This window comes from Pleurodeles waltl, chromosome 1_1 (assembly GCF_031143425.1).
Source record: "Pleurodeles waltl isolate 20211129_DDA chromosome 1_1, aPleWal1.hap1.20221129, whole genome shotgun sequence".
Taxonomy (NCBI): domain Eukaryota; kingdom Metazoa; phylum Chordata; class Amphibia; order Caudata; family Salamandridae; genus Pleurodeles; species Pleurodeles waltl.
The window spans coordinates 24,984,859-25,004,991 of NC_090436.1; the positions used below are offsets into that span (position 1 = coordinate 24,984,859).

The window sequence follows — 20,133 nt, forward strand, 5'->3', positions numbered from 1 at the left end:
TAATGACCTAGAGGCCTCAGGTTGGGCTGATGTAGAGTTTTATGCCCATGCAGCCATGCTGGGCATCCCTGAGGAATTGTTCCCTCTCATTTCAAGTGAAATGAAAAAGCAAAGGAGAGAAGGCCTGAAAACTCAGGATCCCTCTCCATCAACAGGTAAAAAGGGTATCACAGTATCCCCTAACCACCCTACCATTCAGGATACTATTCCTGTGGTGGGAGAAACCTCTCCTGGGGTGGCACCTGTTCCAAGGGAATCATCAGCTGGCAAAGCTAGACTCCCTGAGGTGGAAGTACCTCTCTGTGGGATAACTAACATTGGTGAGAAAAACAGCACCATTTTAGTTAACATGGAGCATCCCTCCAACCCTCCCAGAGAAACTTTAGTGCAGAAACCCTGCACTACCTCACAACACTTAGGACAGCATCCCTGCCCTAGTGTGGAGCTCATAGGACAGCATCCCTGCCCTGCTCCAACTCAAGAGAAACAGCATCCCTGTTCTCTCTTCCAGCCAGATGGACAAAGTTTTTGCCCAGCTATGGCTTTTCTGAGACAGCATCCCTGTCTGGCATTTCCATCACTACAAATAGGTTCAGTGGACAATTCCCACTGCTCTAAACTAAAACTTACTGATAGAAACTCTGAAAATACATCTTCACATTGTTGCTTAGCTAAAAAACTTCAAACAGGGTGGTTTACATCCCCACAGGGAAGTAACCATATAGTGGATGATAAAGGGAGTAACCAGTCTATTGCAGAGCTACTCTCTACTTATCACCACTTAGACAATAAAGTCTCAACTGGCCAAGGTTAGCCTTATTGTCCTTCGTTTGGGGGGGGGGTTGTGTGAGAAGGTAGCCTCTTTCTAGCCTTGTTACCCCCACTTTTGGCCTGTTTGTGAGTGTATGTCAGGCTGTTTGTCACTGTTTTCACTGTCTCACTGGGATCCTGATAGCCAGGCCTCAGTGCTCATAGTGAAGACACTATGTTTTCAGTATGGTTGTTATGTGTCACTGGGATCCTGCTGGTCAGGACCCCAGTGCTCATAGGTTTGTGGCCTATATGTATGTGTCACTGGGACCCTGTCACACAGGGCCCCAGTGCTCATAGGTGTGCATGTATATGTTCCCTGTGTGGTGCCTAACTGTCTCACTGAGGCTCTGCTAATCAGAACCTCAGTGGTTATGCTCTCTCATTTCTTTTCAAATTGTCACTAACAGGCTAGTGGCCATTTTTACCAATTTACATTGGCTTACTGGAACACCCTTATAATTCCCTAGTATATGGTACTGAGGTACCCAGGGTATTGGGGTTCCAGGAGATCCCTATGGGCTGCAGCATTTCTTTTGCCACCCATAGGGAGCTCTGACAATTCTTACACAGGCCTGCCACTGCAGCCTGAGTGAAATAACGTCCACGTTATTTCACAGCCATTTTACACTGCACTTAAGTAACTTATAAGTCACCTATATGTCTAACCTTTACCTGGTAAAGGTTGGGTGCAAAGTTACTTAGTGTGAGGGCACCCTGGCACTAGCCAAGGTGCCCCCACATTGTTCAGAGCCAATTCCCTGAACTTTGTGAGTGCGGGGACACCATTACACGCGTGCACTACATATAGGTCACTACCTATATGTAGCTTCACCATGGTAACTCCGAATATGGCCATGTAACATGTCTATGATCATGGAATTACCCCCTCTATACCATCCTGGCATAGTTGGCACAATCCCATGATCACAGTGGTCTGTAGCACAGACCCTGGTACTGCCAAACTGCCCTTCCTGGGGTTTCACTGCAGCTGCTGCTGCTGCCAACCCCTCAGACAGGCAGCTGCCCTCCTGGGGTCCAGCCAGGCCTGGCCCAGGATGGCAGAACAAAGAACTTCCTCTGAGAGAGGGTGTGACACCCTCTCCCTTTGGAAAATGGTGTGAAGGCAGGGGAGGAGTAGCCTCCCCCAGCCTCTGGAAATGCTTTGTTGGGCACAGATGTGCCCAATTCTGCATAAGCCAGTCTACACCGGTTCAGGGACCCCTTAGCCCCTGCTCTGGCGCGAAACTGGACAAAGGAAAGGGGAGTGACCACTCCCCTAACCTGCACCTCCCCTGGGAGGTGTCCAGAGCTCCTCCAGTGTGCTCCAGACCTCTGCCATCTTGGAAACAGAGGTGCTGCTGGCACACTGGACTGCTCTGAGTGGCCAGTGCCACCAGGTGACGTCAGAGACTCCTGCTGATAGGCTCCTTCAGGTGTTAGTAGCCTTTCCTCTCTCCTAGGTAGCCAAACCCTCTTTTCTGGCTATTTAGGGTCTCTGTCTCTGGGGAAACTTTAGATAACGAATGCATGAGCTCAGCCGAGTTCCTCTGCATCTCCCTCTTCACCTTCTGATAAGGAATCGACCGCTGACCGCGCTGGAAGCCTGCAAACCTGCAACATAGTAGCAAAGACGACTACTGCAACTCTGTAACGCTGATCCTGCCGCCTTCTCGACTGTTTTCCTGCTTGTGCATGCTGTGGGGGTAGTCTGCCTCCTCTCTGCACCAGAAGCTCCGAAGAAATCTCCCGTGGGTCGACGGAATCTTCCCCCTGCAACCGCAGGCACCAAAAAGCTGCATTACCGGTCCCTTGGGTCTCCTCTCAGCACGACGAGCGAGGTCCCTCGAATCCAGCGACCCCGTCCAAGTGACCCCCACAGTCCAGTGACTCTTCAGTCCAAGTTTGGTGGAGGTAAGTCCTTGCCTCACCTCGCTGGGCTGCATAGCTGGGAACCGCGACTTTGCAAGCTACTCCGGCCCCTGTGCACTTCCGGCGGAAATCCTTCGTGCACAGCCAAGCCTGGGTCCACGGCACTCTAACCTGCATTGCACGACTTTCTAAGTTGGTCTCCGGCGACGTGGGACTCCTTTGTGCAACTTCGGCGAGCACCGTTTCACGCATCCTCTTAGTGCCTGTTTCTGGCACTTCTCCGGGTGCTACCTGCTTCAGTGAGGGCTCTTTGTCTTGCTCGACGTCCCCTCTCTCTGCAGGTCCAATTTGCGACCTCCTGGTCCCTCCTGGTCCCCAGCAGCGTCCAAAAACGCCAAACGCACGATTTGCGTGTAGCAAGGCTTGTTGGCGTCCATCCGGCGGGAAACCACTTCTGTACGAATCTCCAAGGCGTGGGGGATCCATCCTCCAAAGGGGAAGTCTCTAGCCCTTGTCGTTCCTGCAGTATTCACAGTTCTTCAGCCTAGTAAGAGCTTCTTTGCACCAACCGCTGGCATTTCTTGGGCATCTGCCCATCTCCGAGTTGCTTGTGACTTTTGGACTTGGTCCCCTTGTTCCACAGGTACCCTCAGTCAGGAATCCATCGTTGTTGCATTGCTGATTTGTGTTTTCCTTGCATTTTCCCTCTAACACAACTATTTTGTCCTTAGGGGAACTTTAGTGCACTTTGCACTCACTTTTTAGGGTCTTGGGGAGGGTTATTTTGCTAACTCTCACTATTTTCTAATAGTCCCAGCGACCCTCTACAAGGTCACATAGGTTTGGGGTCCATTCGTGGTTCGCATTCCACTTCTGGAGTATATGGTTTGTGTTGCCCCTATCCCTATGTTTCCCCATTGCATCCTATTGTAACTATACATTGTTTGCACTGTTTTCTAAGACTATACTGCATATTTTTGCTATTGTGTATATATATCTTGTGTATATTTCCTATCCTCTCACTGAGGGTACACTCTAAGATACTTTGGCATATTGTCATAAAAATAAAGTACCTTTATTTTTAGTATAACTGCGTATTGTGTTTTCTTATGATATTGTGCATATGACACTAAGTGGTACTGTAGTAGCTTCACACGTCTCCTAGTTCAGCCTAAGCTGCTCTGCTAAGCTACCATTATCTATCAGCCTAAGCTGCTAGACACCCTATACACTAATAAGGGATAACTGGGCCTGGTGCAAGGTGCAAGTACCCCTTGGTACTCACTACAAGCCAGTCCAGCCTCCTACACTTACCTCGTACCCCACAGCTGCCTCCGCCATGGGCCGCACAGTGTGATCTGAGGTCTCTTACCTTGTACTCCATGGTCGCCTCCTATATGGGGAGCGCAGTGTGATCTGAGGTCTCTGGTCTCTTTACCTCGTACCACACAGCTGCCTCCTCTATGGGCCGCACAGTTTGACCTGAGGTCTCTGGTCTCCTTACCTTGTACCACAAGTCTGCCTCCACTATGGGGCGCACAGTGTGATCTGAGGTCTCTGGTCTCCTAACCTCGTACCCCACAGCTGCCTCCGCTATGGGGCGCACAGTGTGATCTGAGGTCTCTCGTCTCCTTACCTTGTACCACACGTCTGCCTCCTCTATGGGCCGCACAGTGTGATCTGAGGTCTCTGGTCTCTTTACCTCGTACCCCACGGCTGCCTCCTCTGTGGGCCGCACAGTGTGATCTGAGGTCTCTGGTCTCCTTACCTCTTACACCACAGCTGCCTACGCTATGGGCCGCACAGTGTGATCTGAGGTCTCTGGTCGCCTTACCTTGTACCCCACAGCTGCCTCCTCTATAGGCCGCACAGTGTGATCTGAGGTCTCTTACCTTGTACTCCATGGTCGCCTCCTTTATGGGCCGCAGAGTGTGATCTGAGGTCTCTGGTCTCCTTACCTCGTACCCCACAGCTGCCTCATCTATGGGCCGCACAGTGTGATCTGAGGTCTCTGGTCTCTTTACCTCGGACCACACGGCTGCCTCATCTATGGGCCGCACAGCGTGATCTGAGGTCTCTGGTCTCCTTACCTCGTACCCCACGGCTGCCTCCTCTATGGGCCGCACAGTGTGATCTGAGGTCTCTGGTCTTCTTACCTCGTACCCCACAGCTGCCTCCTCTATGGGCCACACAGTGTGATCTGAGGTCTCTGGTCTCCTTACCTCGTACCACACAGCTGCCTCCTCTATGGGCCGCACGGTGTGATCTGAGGTCTCTGGTCTCTTTACCTTGTACCCCACATCTGCCTCCTCTATGGGCCGCACAGTGTGATCTGAGGTCTCTGGTCTCCTTACCTCGTACCCCACAGCTGCCTCCTCTATCGGCCGCATGGTGTGATCTGAGGTCTCTGGTCTCCTTACCTTGCACCCCACAGCTGCCTCCACTATGGGCCGTACAGTGTGACCTGAGCTCTCTGGTCTCCTTACCTCTTATCCCACAGCTACCTCCTCTATGGCCCGCACAGTGTGATCTGAGGTCTCTGGTCTCTTTACCTTGTACCCCACAGCTGCCTCCTCTATGGACCGCACAGTGTGATCTGAGGTCTCTGTTCTCCTTACCTCGTACCCCACAGCTGCCTCCTCTATGAATCGCACAGTGTGATCTGAGGTCTCTGGTCTCTTTACCTCGTACCCCACAGCTGCGTCCTCTATGGGCCGCACAGTGTGATCTGAGGTCTCTGGTCTCTTTACCTCGTACCCCACAGCTGCCTCCGCTATGGGCCGCACAGAGTGATCTGAGGTCTCTGGTCTCTTTACCTCGCTCCCCACAGCTGCCTCCTCTATGGGCCGCACAGTGTGATCTGAGGTCTCTGGTCTCCTTACCTCCTACCACACAGCTGCCTCCTCTATGGGCCGCACAGTGTGATCTAAGGTCTCTGGTCTCCTTACCTCGTACCCTACAGCTGCCTCGTGTATGGGCCGCACAGTGTGATCTGAGGTCTCTGGTCTCCTTACCTTGTACCCCACAAGCCTCCTCTTGGGTCGCACAGTGTGATCTGAGGTTTCCGGTCTCCTTAACTTGTACCCCACAGCTGCCTCCTCTGTGGGCCGCACAGTGTTATCTGAGGTCTCTTACCTTGTACTCCATGGTCGCCTCCTTTATGGGGAGCGCAGTGTGATCTGAGGTCTCTGGTCTCTTTACCTCGTGGCACACGGCTGCCTCCTCTATGGGCCGCACAGTTTGATCTGAGGTATCTGGTCTCCTTACCTCGTACCCCACAGCTGCCTCCTCTATGGGCTGCACGGTGTGATCTGAGGTCTCTGGTCTCCTTACCTCGTACCCCACAGCTGCCTCCTCTATGGGCTGCACAGTGTGATCTGAGGTCTCTGATCACTTTACCTTCTACCCCACAGCTGCCTCCTCTATGGGCCGCACAGTGTGATCTGAGGTCTCTGATCTCTTTACCTTGTACCCCACAGCTGCCTCCTCTATGGGCCGCACAGTGTGATCTGAGGTCTCTGATCTCCTTACTTGTACCACACATCTGCCTCCTCTATGGGCCGCACAGTGTGATCTGAGGTCTCTGGTCTCTTTACCTCATACCCCACGGCTGCCTCCTCTATGGGCCGCACAGTGTGATCTGAGGTCTCTGATCTCTTTACCTTGTACCCCACAGCTGCCTCCTCTATGGGCCGCACAGTGTGATCTCAGGTCTCCGGTCTCCTTACCTCGTACCCCACAGATGCCTCCTCTATGGGCCGCACAGTTTGATCTGAGGTCTCTGGTCTCCTTACCTTGTACCACACGTCTGCCTCCACTATGGTGCGCACAGTGTGATCTGAGGTCTCTAGTCTTCTAACCTCGTACCCCACAGCTGCCTCCGCTATGGGGCGCACAGTGTGATCTGAGGTCTCTGGTCTCCTTACCTTGTACCCCACAGCTGCCTCCTCTATGGGCCGCACAGTGTGATCTGAGGTCTCCGCTCTCCTTACCTTGTACCCCACAGCTGCCTCCTCTATGGGCCGCACAGTGTGATCTGAGTTCTCTGGTCTCTTTACCTTGTACCGGACAGCTGCCTCCTCTATGGCCGCACAGTGTGATCTGAGGTCTCTGGTCTCCTTACCTCGTACCCCACAGCTGCCTTCTCTATGGGCCGCACAGTGTGATCTAAGGTCTCTGGTCTCCTTACCTCGTACCCCACAGCTGCCTTCTCTATGGGCCGCACAGTGTGATCTAATGTCTCTGGTCTCCTTACCTCGTTTCCCCACAGCTGCCTCCTCTATGGGCCGCACGGTGTGATCTGAGGTCTCTGGTCTCCTTACCTCGTACCCTTCAGCTGCCTCGTGTATGGGCCGCACAGTGTGATCTGAGGTCTCTGGTCTCCTTACCTTGTACCCCACAGCTGCCTCCTCTAAGGGTCGCACAGTGTGATCTGAGGTCTCCGGTCTCCTTAACTTGTACCCCACAGCTGCCTCCTCTGTGGGCCGCACAGTGTTATCTGAGGTCTCTTACCTTGTACTCCATGGTCGCCTCCTTTATGGGTAGCGCAGTGTGATCTGAGGTCTTTGGTCTCTTTACCTCGTAGCACACGGCTGCCTCCTCTATGGGCCGCACAGTTTGATCTGAGGTATCTGGTCTCCTTACCTCGTACCCCACAGCTGCCTCCTCTATGGGCTGCACGGTGTGATCTGAGGTCTCTGGTCTCCTTACCTCGTACCCCACAGCTGCCTCCTCTATGGGCTGCACAGTGTGATCTGAGGTCTCTGATCTCTTTATTTGTACCCCACAGCTGCCTCCTCTATGGGCCGCACAGTGTGATCTGAGGTCTCTGATCTCTTTACCTTGTACCCCACAGCTGCCTCCTCTATGGGCCGCACAGTGTGATCTGAGGTCTCTGGTCTCCTTACCTCGTACCCCATGGCTGCCTCCTCTATGGGCCGCACAGTGTGATCTGAGGTCTCTGGTCTTCTTACCTCATACCCCACAGATGCCTCCTCTATAGGCCGCACAGTGTGATCTGAGGTCTCTGGTCTCCTTACCTCGTACCCCACAGATGCCTCCTCTATGGGCCGCACAGTTTGATCTGAGGTCTCTGGTCTCCTTACCTTGTACCACACGTCTGCCTCCACTATGGTGCGCACAGTGTGATCTGAGGTCTCTAGTCTTCTAACCTCGTACCACACAGCTGCCTCCGCTATGGGGTGCACAGTTTGATCTGAGGTCTCTGGTCTCCTTACCTTGTACCCCACAGCTGCCTCCTCTATGGGCCGCACAGAGTGATCTGAGGTCTCCGGTCTCCTTACCTTGTACCCCACAGCTGCCTCCTCTATGGGCCGCACAGTGTGATCTGAGGTCTCTGGTCTCTTTACCTTGTACCCGACAGCTGCCTCCTCTATGGGCCGCACAGTGTGATCTGAGGTCTCTGGTCTCCTTACCTCGTACCCCACAGCTGCCTTCTCTATGGGACGCACAGTGTGATCTAAGGTCTCTGGTCTCCTTACCTCGTACCCCACAGCTGCCTTCTCTATGAGCCGCACCGTGTGATCTAATGTCTCTGGTCTCCTTATCTCGTTCCCCACAGCTGCCTCCTCTATGGGCCGCACGGTGTGATCTGAGGTCTCTGGTCTTCTTACCTCGTACCCCACAGCTGCCTCCTCTATGGGCCGCACAGTGTGATCTAATGTCTCTGGTCTCCTTACCTCGTTTCCCCACAGCTGCCTCCTCTATGGGCCGCACGGTGTGATCTGAGGTCTCTGGTCTCCTTACCTCGTACCCTTCAGCTGCCTCGTGTATGGGCCGCACAGTGTGATCTGAGGTCTCTGGTCTCCTTACCTTGTACCCCACAGCTGCCTCCTCTAAGGGTCGCACAGTGTGATCTGAGGTCTCCGGTCTCCTTAACTTGTACCCCACAGCTGCCTCCTCTGTGGGCCGCACAGTGTTATCTGAGGTCTCTTACCTTGTACTCCATGGTCGCCTCCTTTATGGGGAGCGCAGTGTGATCTGAGGTCTTTGGTCTCTTTACCTCGTAGCACACGGCTGCCTCCTCTATGGGCCGCACAGTTTGATCTGAGGTATCTGGTCTCCTTACCTCGTACCCCACAGCTGCCTCCTCTATGGGCTGCACGGTGTGATCTGAGGTCTCTGGTCTCCTTACCTCGTACCCCACAGCTGCCTCCTCTATGGGCTGCACAGTGTGATCTGAGGTCTCTGATCTCTTTATTTGTACCCCACAGCTGCCTCCTCTATGGGCCGCACAGTGTGATCTGAGGTCTCTGATCTCTTTACCTTGTACCCCACAGCTGCCTCCTCTATGGGCCGCACAGTGTGATCTGAGGCCTCTGGTCTCCTTACCTCGTACCCCATGGCTGCCTCCTCTATGGGCCGCACAGTGTGATCTGAGGTCTCTGGTCTTCTTACCTCATACCCCACAGATGCCTCCTCTATAGGCCGCACAGTGTGATCTGAGGTCTCTGGTCTCCTTACCTCGTACCCCACAGATGCCTCCTCTATGGGCCGCACAGTTTGATCTGAGGTCTCTGGTCTCCTTACCTTGTACCACACGTCTGCCTCCACTATGGTGCGCACAGTGTGATCTGAGGTCTCTAGTCTTCTAACCTCGTACCACACAGCTGCCTCCTCTATGGGCCGCACAGTGTGATCTGAGGTCTCCGGTCTCCTTACCTTGTACCCCACAGCTGCCTCCTCTATGGGCCGCACAGTGTGATCTGAGGTCTCTGGTCTCTTTACCTTGTACCCGACAGCTGCCTCCTCTATGGGCCGCACAGTGTGATCTGAGGTCTCTGGTCTCCTTACCTCGTACCCCACAGCTGCCTTCTCTATGGGACGCACAGTGTGATCTAAGGTCTCTGGTCTCCTTACCTCGTACCCCACAGCTGCCTTCTCTATGAGCCGCACCGTGTGATCTAATGTCTCTGGTCTCCTTATCTCGTTCCCCACAGCTGCCTCCTCTATGGGCCGCACGGTGTGATCTCAGGTCTCTGGTCTTCTTACCTCGTACCCCACAGCTGCCTCCTCTATGGGCCGCACAGTGTGATCTGAGGTCTCTGCTCTCCTTACCTCGTACCCCACAGATGCCTCCTCTATGGGCCGCACAGTTTGATCTGAGGTCTCTGGTCTCCTTACCTTGTACCACACGTCTGCCTCCACTATGGTGCGCACAGTGTGATCTGAGGTCTCTAGTCTTCTAACCTCGTACCACACAGCTGCCTCCGCTATGGGGTGCACAGTTTGATCTGAGGTCTCTGGTCTCCTTACCTTGTACCCCACAGCTGCCTCCTCTATGGGCCGCACAGAGTGATCTGAGGTCTCCGGTCTCCTTACCTTGTACCCCACAGCTGCCTCCTCTATGGGCCGCACAGTGTGATCTGAGGTCTCTGGTCTCTTTACCTTGTACCCGACAGCTGCCTCCTCTATGGGCCGCACAGTGTGATCTGAGGTCTCTGGTCTCCTTACCTCGTACCCCACAGCTGCCTTCTCTATGGGACGCACAGTGTGATCTAAGGTCTCTGGTCTCCTTACCTCGTACCCCACAGCTGCCTTCTCTATGAGCCGCACCGTGTGATCTAATGTCTCTGGTCTCCTTATCTCGTTCCCCACAGCTGCCTCCTCTATGGGCCGCACGGTGTGATCTGAGGTCTCTGGTCTTCTTACCTCGTACCCCACAGCTGCCTCCTCTATGGGCCGCACAGTGTGATCTAATGTCTCTGGTCTCCTTACCTCGTTTCCCCACAGCTGCCTCCTCTATGGGCCGCACGGTGTGATCTGAGGTCTCTGGTCTCCTTACCTCGTACCCTTCAGCTGCCTCGTGTATGGGCCGCACAGTGTGATCTGAGGTCTCTGGTCTCCTTACCTTGTACCCCACAGCTGCCTCCTCTAAGGGTCGCACAGTGTGATCTGAGGTCTCCGGTCTCCTTAACTTGTACCCCACAGCTGCCTCCTCTGTGGGCCGCACAGTGTTATCTGAGGTCTCTTACCTTGTACTCCATGGTCGCCTCCTTTATGGGGAGCGCAGTGTGATCTGAGGTCTTTGGTCTCTTTACCTCGTAGCACACGGCTGCCTCCTCTATGGGCCGCACAGTTTGATCTGAGGTATCTGGTCTCCTTACCTCGTACCCCACAGCTGCCTCCTCTATGGGCTGCACGGTGTGATCTGAGGTCTCTGGTCTCCTTACCTCGTACCCCACAGCTGCCTCCTCTATGGGCTGCACAGTGTGATCTGAGGTCTCTGATCTCTTTATTTGTACCCCACAGCTGCCTCCTCTATGGGCCGCACAGTGTGATCTGAGGTCTCTGATCTCTTTACCTTGTACCCCACAGCTGCCTCCTCTATGGGCCGCACAGTGTGATCTGAGGCCTCTGGTCTCCTTACCTCGTACCCCATGGCTGCCTCCTCTATGGGCCGCACAGTGTGATCTGAGGTCTCTGGTCTTCTTACCTCATACCCCACAGATGCCTCCTCTATAGGCCGCACAGTGTGATCTGAGGTCTCTGGTCTCCTTACCTCGTACCCCACAGATGCCTCCTCTATGGGCCGCACAGTTTGATCTGAGGTCTCTGGTCTCCTTACCTTGTACCACACGTCTGCCTCCACTATGGTGCGCACAGTGTGATCTGAGGTCTCTAGTCTTCTAACCTCGTACCACACAGCTGCCTCCGCTATGGGGTGCACAGTGTGATCTGAGGTCTCTGGTCTCCTTACCTTGTACCCCACAGCTGCCTCCTCTATGGGCCGCACAGTGTGATCTGAGGTCTCCGGTCTCCTTACCTTGTACCCCACAGCTGCCTCCTCTATGGGCCGCACAGTGTGATCTGAGGTCTCTGGTCTCTTTACCTTGTACCCGACAGCTGCCTCCTCTATGGGCCGCACAGTGTGATCTGAGGTCTCTGGTCTCCTTACCTCGTACCCCACAGCTGCCTTCTCTATGGGACGCACAGTGTGATCTGAGGTCTCTGGTCTTCTTACCTCGTACCCCACAGCTGCCTCCTCTATGGGCCGCACAGTGTGATCTAATGTCTCTGGTCTCCTTACCTCGTTTCCCCACAGCTGCCTCCTCTATGGGCCGCACGGTGTGATCTGAGGTCTCTGGTCTCCTTACCTCGTACCCTTCAGCTGCCTCGTGTATGGGCCGCACAGTGTGATCTGAGGTCTCTGGTCTCCTTACCTTGTACCCCACAGCTGCCTCCTCTAAGGGTCGCACAGTGTGATCTGAGGTCTCCGGTCTCCTTAACTTGTACCCCACAGCTGCCTCCTCTGTGGGCCGCACAGTGTTATCTGAGGTCTCTTACCTTGTACTCCATGGTCGCCTCCTTTATGGGGAGCGCAGTGTGATCTGAGGTCTTTGGTCTCCTTACCTCGTACCCCACAGCTGCCTTCTCTATGGGACGCACAGTGTGATCTAAGGTCTCTGGTCTCCTTACCTCGTACCCCACAGCTGCCTTCTCTATGAGCCGCACCGTGTGATCTAATGTCTCTGGTCTCCTTATCTCGTTCCCCACAGCTGCCTCCTCTATGGGCCGCACGGTGTGATCTGAGGTCTCTGGTCTTCTTACCTCGTACCCCACAGCTGCCTCCTCTATGGGCCGCACAGTGTGATCTAATGTCTCTGGTCTCCTTACCTCGTTTCCCCACAGCTGCCTCCTCTATGGGCCGCACGGTGTGATCTGAGGTCTCTGGTCTCCTTACCTCGTACCCTTCAGCTGCCTCGTGTATGGGCCGCACAGTGTGATCTGAGGTCTCTGGTCTCCTTACCTTGTACCCCACAGCTGCCTCCTCTAAGGGTCGCACAGTGTGATCTGAGGTCTCCGGTCTCCTTAACTTGTACCCCACAGCTGCCTCCTCTGTGGGCCGCACAGTGTTATCTGAGGTCTCTTACCTTGTACTCCATGGTCGCCTCCTTTATGGGGAGCGCAGTGTGATCTGAGGTCTTTGGTCTCTTTACCTCGTAGCACACGGCTGCCTCCTCTATGGGCCGCACAGTTTGATCTGAGGTATCTGGTCTCCTTACCTCGTACCCCACAGCTGCCTCCTCTATGGGCTGCACGGTGTGATCTGAGGTCTCTGGTCTCCTTACCTCGTACCCCACAGCTGCCTCCTCTATGGGCTGCACAGTGTGATCTGAGGTCTCTGATCTCTTTATTTGTACCCCACAGCTGCCTCCTCTATGGGCCGCACAGTGTGATCTGAGGTCTCTGATCTCTTTACCTTGTACCCCACAGCTGCCTCCTCTATGGGCCGCACAGTGTGATCTGAGGCCTCTGGTCTCCTTACCTCGTACCCCATGGCTGCCTCCTCTATGGGCCGCACAGTGTGATCTGAGGTCTCTGGTCTTCTTACCTCATACCCCACAGATGCCTCCTCTATAGGCCGCACAGTGTGATCTGAGGTCTCTGGTCTCCTTACCTCGTACCCCACAGATGCCTCCTCTATGGGCCGCACAGTTTGATCTGAGGTCTCTGGTCTCCTTACCTTGTACCACACGTCTGCCTCCACTATGGTGCGCACAGTGTGATCTGAGGTCTCTAGTCTTCTAACCTCGTACCACACAGCTGCCTCCGCTATGGGGTGCACAGTGTGATCTGAGGTCTCTGGTCTCCTTACCTTGTACCCCACAGCTGCCTCCTCTATGGGCCGCACAGTGTGATCTGAGGTCTCCGGTCTCCTTACCTTGTACCCCACAGCTGCCTCCTCTATGGGCCGCACAGTGTGATCTGAGGTCTCTGGTCTCTTTACCTTGTACCCGACAGCTGCCTCCTCTATGGGCCGCACAGTGTGATCTGAGGTCTCTGGTCTCCTTACCTCGTACCCCACAGCTGCCTTCTCTATGGGACGCACAGTGTGATCTAAGGTCTCTGGTCTCCTTACCTCGTACCCCACAGCTGCCTTCTCTATGAGCCGCACCGTGTGATCTAATGTCTCTGGTCTCCTTATCTCGTTCCCCACAGCTGCCTCCTCTATGGGCCGCACGGTGTGATCTCAGGTCTCTGGTCTTCTTACCTCGTACCCCACAGCTGCCTCCTCTATGGGCCGCACAGTGTGATCTGAGGTCTCTGCTCTCCTTACCTCGTACCCCACAGATGCCTCCTCTATGGGCCGCACAGTTTGATCTGAGGTCTCTGGTCTTCTTACCTTGTACCACACGTCTGCCTCCACTATGGGGCGCACAGTGTGATCTGAGGTCTCTGGTCTTCTAACCTCGTACCCCACAGCTGCCTCAGCTATGGGGCGCACAGTGTGATCTGAGGTCTCTGCTCTCCTTACTTGTACCACACATCTGCCTCCTCTATGGGCCGCACAGTGTGATCTGAGGTCTCTGGTCTCTTTACCTCATACCCCACGGCTGCCTCCTCTATGGGCCGCACAGTGTGATCTGAGGTCTCTGATCTCTTTACCTTGTACCCCACAGCTGCCTCCTCTATGGGCTGCACAGTGTGATCTGAGGTCTCTGGTCTCCTTACCTCGTACCCCATGGCTGCCTCCTCTATGGGCCGCACAGTGTGATCTGAGGTCTCTGGTCTTCTTACCTCATACCCCACAGATGCCTCCTCTATAGGCCGCACAGTGTGATCTGAGGTCTCTGGTCTCCTTACCTCGTACCCCACAGATGCCTCCTCTATGGGCCGCACAGTTTGATCTGAGGTCTCTGGTCTCCTTACCTTGTACCACACGTCTGCCTCCACTATGGTGCGCACAGTGTGATCTGAGGTCTCTAGTCTTCTAACCTCGTACCACACAGCTGCCTCCGCTATGGGGTGCACAGTGTGATCTGAGGTCTCTGGTCTCCTTACCTTGTACCCCACAGCTGCCTCCTCTATGGGCCGCACAGTGTGATCTGAGGTCTCCGGTCTCCTTACCTTGTACCCCACAGCTGCCTCCTCTATGGGCCGCACAGTGTGATCTGAGGTCTCTGGTCTCTTTACCTTGTACCCGACAGCTGCCTCCTCTATGGGCCGCACAGTGTGATCTGAGGTCTCTGGTCTCCTTACCTCGTACCCCACAGCTGCCTTCTCTATGGGACGCACAGTGTGATCTAAGGTCTCTGGTCTCCTTACCTCGTACCCCACAGCTGCCTTCTCTATGAGCCGCACCGTGTGATCTAATGTCTCTGGTCTCCTTATCTCGTTCCCCACAGCTGCCTCCTCTATGGGCCGCACGGTGTGATCTGAGGTCTCTGGTCTTCTTACCTCGTACCCCACAGCTGCCTCCTCTATGGGCCGCACAGTGTGATCTGAGGTCTCTGCTCTCCTTACCTCGTACCCCACAGATGCCTCCTCTATGGGCCGCACAGTTTGATCTGAGGTCTCTGGTCTTCTTACCTTGTACCACACGTCTGCCTCCACTATGGGGCGCACAGTGTGATCTGAGGTCTCTGGTCTTCTAACCTCGTACCCCACAGCTGCCTCAGCTATGGGGCGCACAGTGTGATCTGAGGTCTCTGCTCTCCTTACTTGTACCACACATCTGCCTCCTCTATGGGCCGCACAGTGTGATCTGAGGTCTCTGGTCTCTTTACCTCATACCCCACGGCTGCCTCCTCTATGGGCCGCACAGTGTGATCTGAGGTCTCTGGTCTCTTTACCTTGTACCCGACAGCTGCCTCCTCTATGGGCCGCACAGTGTGATCTGAGGTCTCTGGTCTCCTTACCTCGTACCCCACAGCTGCCTTCTCTATGGGACGCACAGTGTGATCTAAGGTCTCTGGTCTCCTTACCTCGTACCCCACAGCTGCCTTCTCTATGAGCCGCACCGTGTGATCTAATGTCTCTGGTCTCCTTATCTCGTTCCCCACAGCTGCCTCCTCTATGGGCCGCACAGTGTGATCTGAGGTCTCTGGTCTTCTTACCTCGTACCCCACAGCTGCCTCCTCTATGGGCCGCACAGTGTGATCTGAGGTCTCTGCTCTCCTTACCTCGTACCCCACATATGCCTCCTCTATGGGCCGCACAGTTTGATCTGAGGTCTCTGGTCTTCTTACCTTGTACCACACGTCTGCCTCCACTATGGGGCGCACAGTGTGATCTGAGGTCTCTGGTCTTCTAACCTCGTACCCCACAGCTGCCTCAGCTATGGGGCGCACAGTGTGATCTGAGGTCTCTGCTCTCCTTACTTGTACCACACATCTGCCTCCTCTATGGGCCGCACAGTGAGATCTGAGGTCTCTGGTCTCTTTACCTCATACCCCACGGCTGCCTCCTCTATGGGCCGCACAGTGTGATCTGAGGTCTCTGGTCTCCTTACCTTGTACCCCACAGCTGCCTCCGCTATGGGCCGCACAGTGTGATCTGAGGTCTCTGGTCGCCTTACCTTATACCGCATAGCTGCCTCCTCTATGGGCAGCACAGTGTGATCTGAGGTCTCTTACCTTGTACGCCATGGTCGCCTCCTTTATGGGCCGCACAGTGTGATCTGAGGTCCCTGGTCTCCTTACCTCGTACCCCACAGCTGCCTCCTCTATGGGCCGCACAGTGTGATCTGAGGTCTCTGGTCTCTTTACCTCGTACCTCACCTCTGCCTCCGCTATGGGCCGCACCCTGTGTTTTGAGGTCTCTGGTCTTCTTACCTTGTACCGCACAGCTGCCTCAGCTATGGGGTGCACAGTGTGATCTGAGGTCTCTGGTCTCCTTACCTTGTTACCCACAGCTGCCTCCTCTATGGGCCGCACAGTGTGATCTGAGGTCTCCGGTCTCCATACCTTGTACCCCACAGCTGCCTCCTCTATGGGCCGCACAGTGTGATCTGAGGTCTCTGGTCTCTTTACCTTGTACCCGACAGCTGCCTCCTCTATGGGCCGCACAGTGTGATCTGAGGTCTCTGGTCTCCTTACCTCGTACCCCACAGCTGCCTTCTCTATGGGACGCACAGTGTGATCTAAGGTCTCTGGTCTCCTTACCTCGTACCCCACAGCTGCCTTCTCTATGAGCCGCACCGTGTGATCTAATGTCTCTGGTCTCCTTATCTCGTTCCCCACAGCTGCCTCCTCTATGGGCCGCACGGTGTGATCTCAGGTCTCTGGTCTTCTTACCTCGTACCCCACAGCTGCCTCCTCTATGGGCCGCACAGTGTGATCTGAGGTCTCTGCTCTCCTTACCTCGTACCCCACAGATGCCTCCTCTATGGGCCGCACAGTTTGATCTGAGGTCTCTGGTCTTCTTACCTTGTACCACACGTCTGCCTCCACTATGGGGCGCACAGTGTGATCTGAGGTCTCTGGTCTTCTAACCTCGTACCCCACAGCTGCCTCAGCTATGGGGCGCACAGTGTGATCTGAGGTCTCTGCTCTCCTTACTTGTACCACACATCTGCCTCCTCTATGGGCCGCACAGTGTGATCTGAGGTCTCTGGTCTCTTTACCTCATACCCCACGGCTGCCTCCTCTATGGGCCGCACAGTGTGATCTGAGGTCTCTGGTCTCTTTACCTTGTACCCGACAGCTGCCTCCTCTATGGGCCGCACAGTGTGATCTGAGGTCTCTGGTCTCCTTACCTCGTACCCCACAGCTGCCTTCTCTATGGGACGCACAGTGTGATCTAAGGTCTCTGGTCTCCTTACCTCGTACCCCACAGCTGCCTTCTCTATGAGCCGCACCGTGTGATCTAATGTCTCTGGTCTCCTTATCTCGTTCCCCACAGCTGCCTCCTCTATGGGCCGCACGGTGTGATCTGAGGTCTCTGGTCTTCTTACCTCGTACCCCACAGCTGCCTCCTCTATGGGCCGCACAGTGTGATCTGAGGTCTCTGCTCTCCTTACCTCGTACCCCACATATGCCTCCTCTATGGGCCGCACAGTTTGATCTGAGGTCTCTGGTCTTCTTACCTTGTACCACACGTCTGCCTCCACTATGGGGCGCACAGTGTGATCTGAGGTCTCTGGTCTTCTAACCTCGTACCCCACAGCTGCCTCAGCTATGGGGCGCACAGTGTGATCTGAGGTCTCTGCTCTCCTTACTTGTACCACACATCTGCCTCCTCTATGGGCCGCACAGTGTGATCTGAGGTCTCTGGTCTCTTTACCTCATACCCCACGGCTGCCTCCTCTATGGGCCGCACAGTGTGATCTGAGGTCTCTGATCTCTTTACCTTGTACCCCACAGCTGCCTCCGCTATGGGCCGCACAGTGTGATCTGAGGTCTCTGGTCGCCTTACCTTATACCGCATAGCTGCCTCCTCTATGGGCAGCACAGTGTGATCTGAGGTCTCTTACCTTGTACGCCATGGTCGCCTCCTTTATGGGCCGCACAGTGTGATCTGAGGTCCCTGGTCTCCTTACCTCGTACCCCACAGCTGCCTCCTCTATGGGCCGCACAGTGTGATCTGAGGTCTCTGGTCTCTTTACCTCGTACCTCACCTCTGCCTCCGCTATGGGCCGCACCCTGTGTTTTGAGGTCTCTGGTCTTCTTACCTTGTACCGCACAGCTGCCTCAGCTATGGGCCGCACAGTGTGATCTGACGTCTCTGGTCTCCTTACCTTGTTACCCACAGCTGCCTCCTCTATGGGCCGCACAGTGTGATCTGAGGTCTCCTTACCTCGGACCACACAGCTGCCTCATCTATGGGCCGCACAGTGTGATCTGAGGTCTCTGGTCTCCTTTTGTCGTACCCCATGGCTGCCTCCTCTATGGGCCGCACAGTGTGATCTGAGGTCTCTGGCCTTCTTACCTAGTACCCCACAGCTGCCTCCTCTATGGGCCGCACAGTGTGATCTGAGTTCTCTGCTCTCCTTACCTCGTACCCCACAGATGCCTCCTCTTTGGGCCGCACAGTTTGATCTGAGGTCTCTGGTCTCCTTACCTTGTACCACACGTCTGCCTCCACTATGGGTCGCACAGTGTGATCTGAGGTCTCTGGTCTTCTAACCTCGTACCCCACAGCTGCCTCCACTATGAGGCGCACAGTGTGATCTGAGGTCTCTGGTCTCCTTACCTTGTACCGCACAGCTGCCTCAGCTATGGGCCGCACAGTGTGATCTGACGTCTCTGGTCTCCTTACCTTGTTACCCACAGCTGCCTCCTCTATGGGCCGCACAGTGTGATCTGAGGTCTCCTTACCTCGGACCACACGGCTGCCTCATCTATGGGCCGCACAGTGTGATCTGAGGTCTCTGGTCTCTTTACCTCGTACCCCACAGCTGCCTCCGCTATTAGCCGCACAGTGTGATCTGAGGTCTCTGGTTGCCTTACCTTGTACCCCACAGCTGCCTCAGCTATGGGCCGCACAGTGTGATCTGAGGTCTCTGGTCTCCTTACCTCGTTAGCCACAGCTGCCTCCTCTATGGGCCGCACAGTGTGATCTGTGGTCTCTGGTCTCCTTACCTCAGACCACACGGCTGCCTCATCTATGGGCCGCACAGCGTGATCTGAGGTGACTGGTCTCCTTACCTCGTACCCCACCGCTGCCTCCTCTATGGGCCGCACAGTGTGATCTGTGGTCTCTGGTCTCCTTACCTCAGACCACACGGCTGCCTCATCTATGGGCCGCACAGCGTGATCTGAGGTGACTGGTCTCCTTACCTCGTACCCCACCGCTGCCTCCTCTATGGGCCGCACAGTGTTATCTGTGGTCTCTGGTCTCCTTACCTCATACTACACGGCTGCCTCATTGATGGGTCGCACAGTGTGATCTGAGGTCTCTTACCTTGTACTCCATGGTCGCCTCCTTTATGGGGAGCGCAGTGTGTGATCTGTAGTCCCTGGACTCCCTGCAAATGACACAGATGAGCTTCTGGTCCTCCTCACAGAAGAGCATCAGCTTCTCCTCGTGCTCCTGGCACAGGCCCCCCTCCTCTGCCCTCTCTGCCTGCAGGGAGAGCTGCCTCACTGACTCCACAATGCTCTGAAGCTGCCGGTTCGCCCTGAGCCTCCCCCGAGCACAGGCCACCCTGCACTGAGGGCACTGGAGGGCTTGGCCAAGCCCCTTGGGGCACCCCAGGATACAGGCCCGGCAGAAGTTGTGCCCACAGTCTATGGTCACAGGGTCCTTGTAAAACTCCAGGCAGATGGGGCACGTGGCGTCGGCCTTCAGGCTCTGCAGGGGGTTGGCAGCCGCCATGGGTGCTGAGGGACTGAGAAACAAACAGAAACTTAAGTTTCACTTCACAGAAAACCAGCTTCAGGAAGTGCACAACTGCCATGTGACCTAACCCCGGTGAGTGCCAAGCCCCACCCAAAACAAGGGTGGAATATGTGAAATGTGACTCCAGGGAACTGGAACTATGAAAAACACAGCAAGTCCACTCGCACGCTGGACAGACACGTTTTAAAGTGATTTGTGGTTTGTGTCCTGACGCAGCATTCACAGTCAGACTGAGAGAGAAGGCCTCTCCACTGTCAGCAGCTCACAGCATCAGAACACCATTAACAGAGAAACATTTAGAAAATGATGCAAAGTGAATTTTCCAGGATCACAATATTTGGCCAAGTGCTGGAACGAGTACAAAAG

The 20,133-nt window shown here is 55.0% G+C and overlaps 1 protein-coding gene across 1 annotated transcript in view; it reads right to left on the reverse strand.

Annotated features, from left to right (window-relative positions):
• The window catches only part of LOC138257057 (E3 ubiquitin-protein ligase TRIM39-like), a 277,109-nt gene extending 257,350 nt beyond the window's left edge, over positions 1 to 19,759 (reverse strand). The window contains exon 1 of the mRNA XM_069205885.1: positions 19,330 to 19,759. Within this exon, the coding sequence (XP_069061986.1) occupies positions 19,330 to 19,743 (414 nt within the window). The 5' untranslated portion in view covers positions 19,744 to 19,759. The remainder of the gene's footprint in view (positions 1 to 19,329) is intronic.
• Between the last annotated feature and the right edge of the window lie 374 nt (positions 19,760 to 20,133).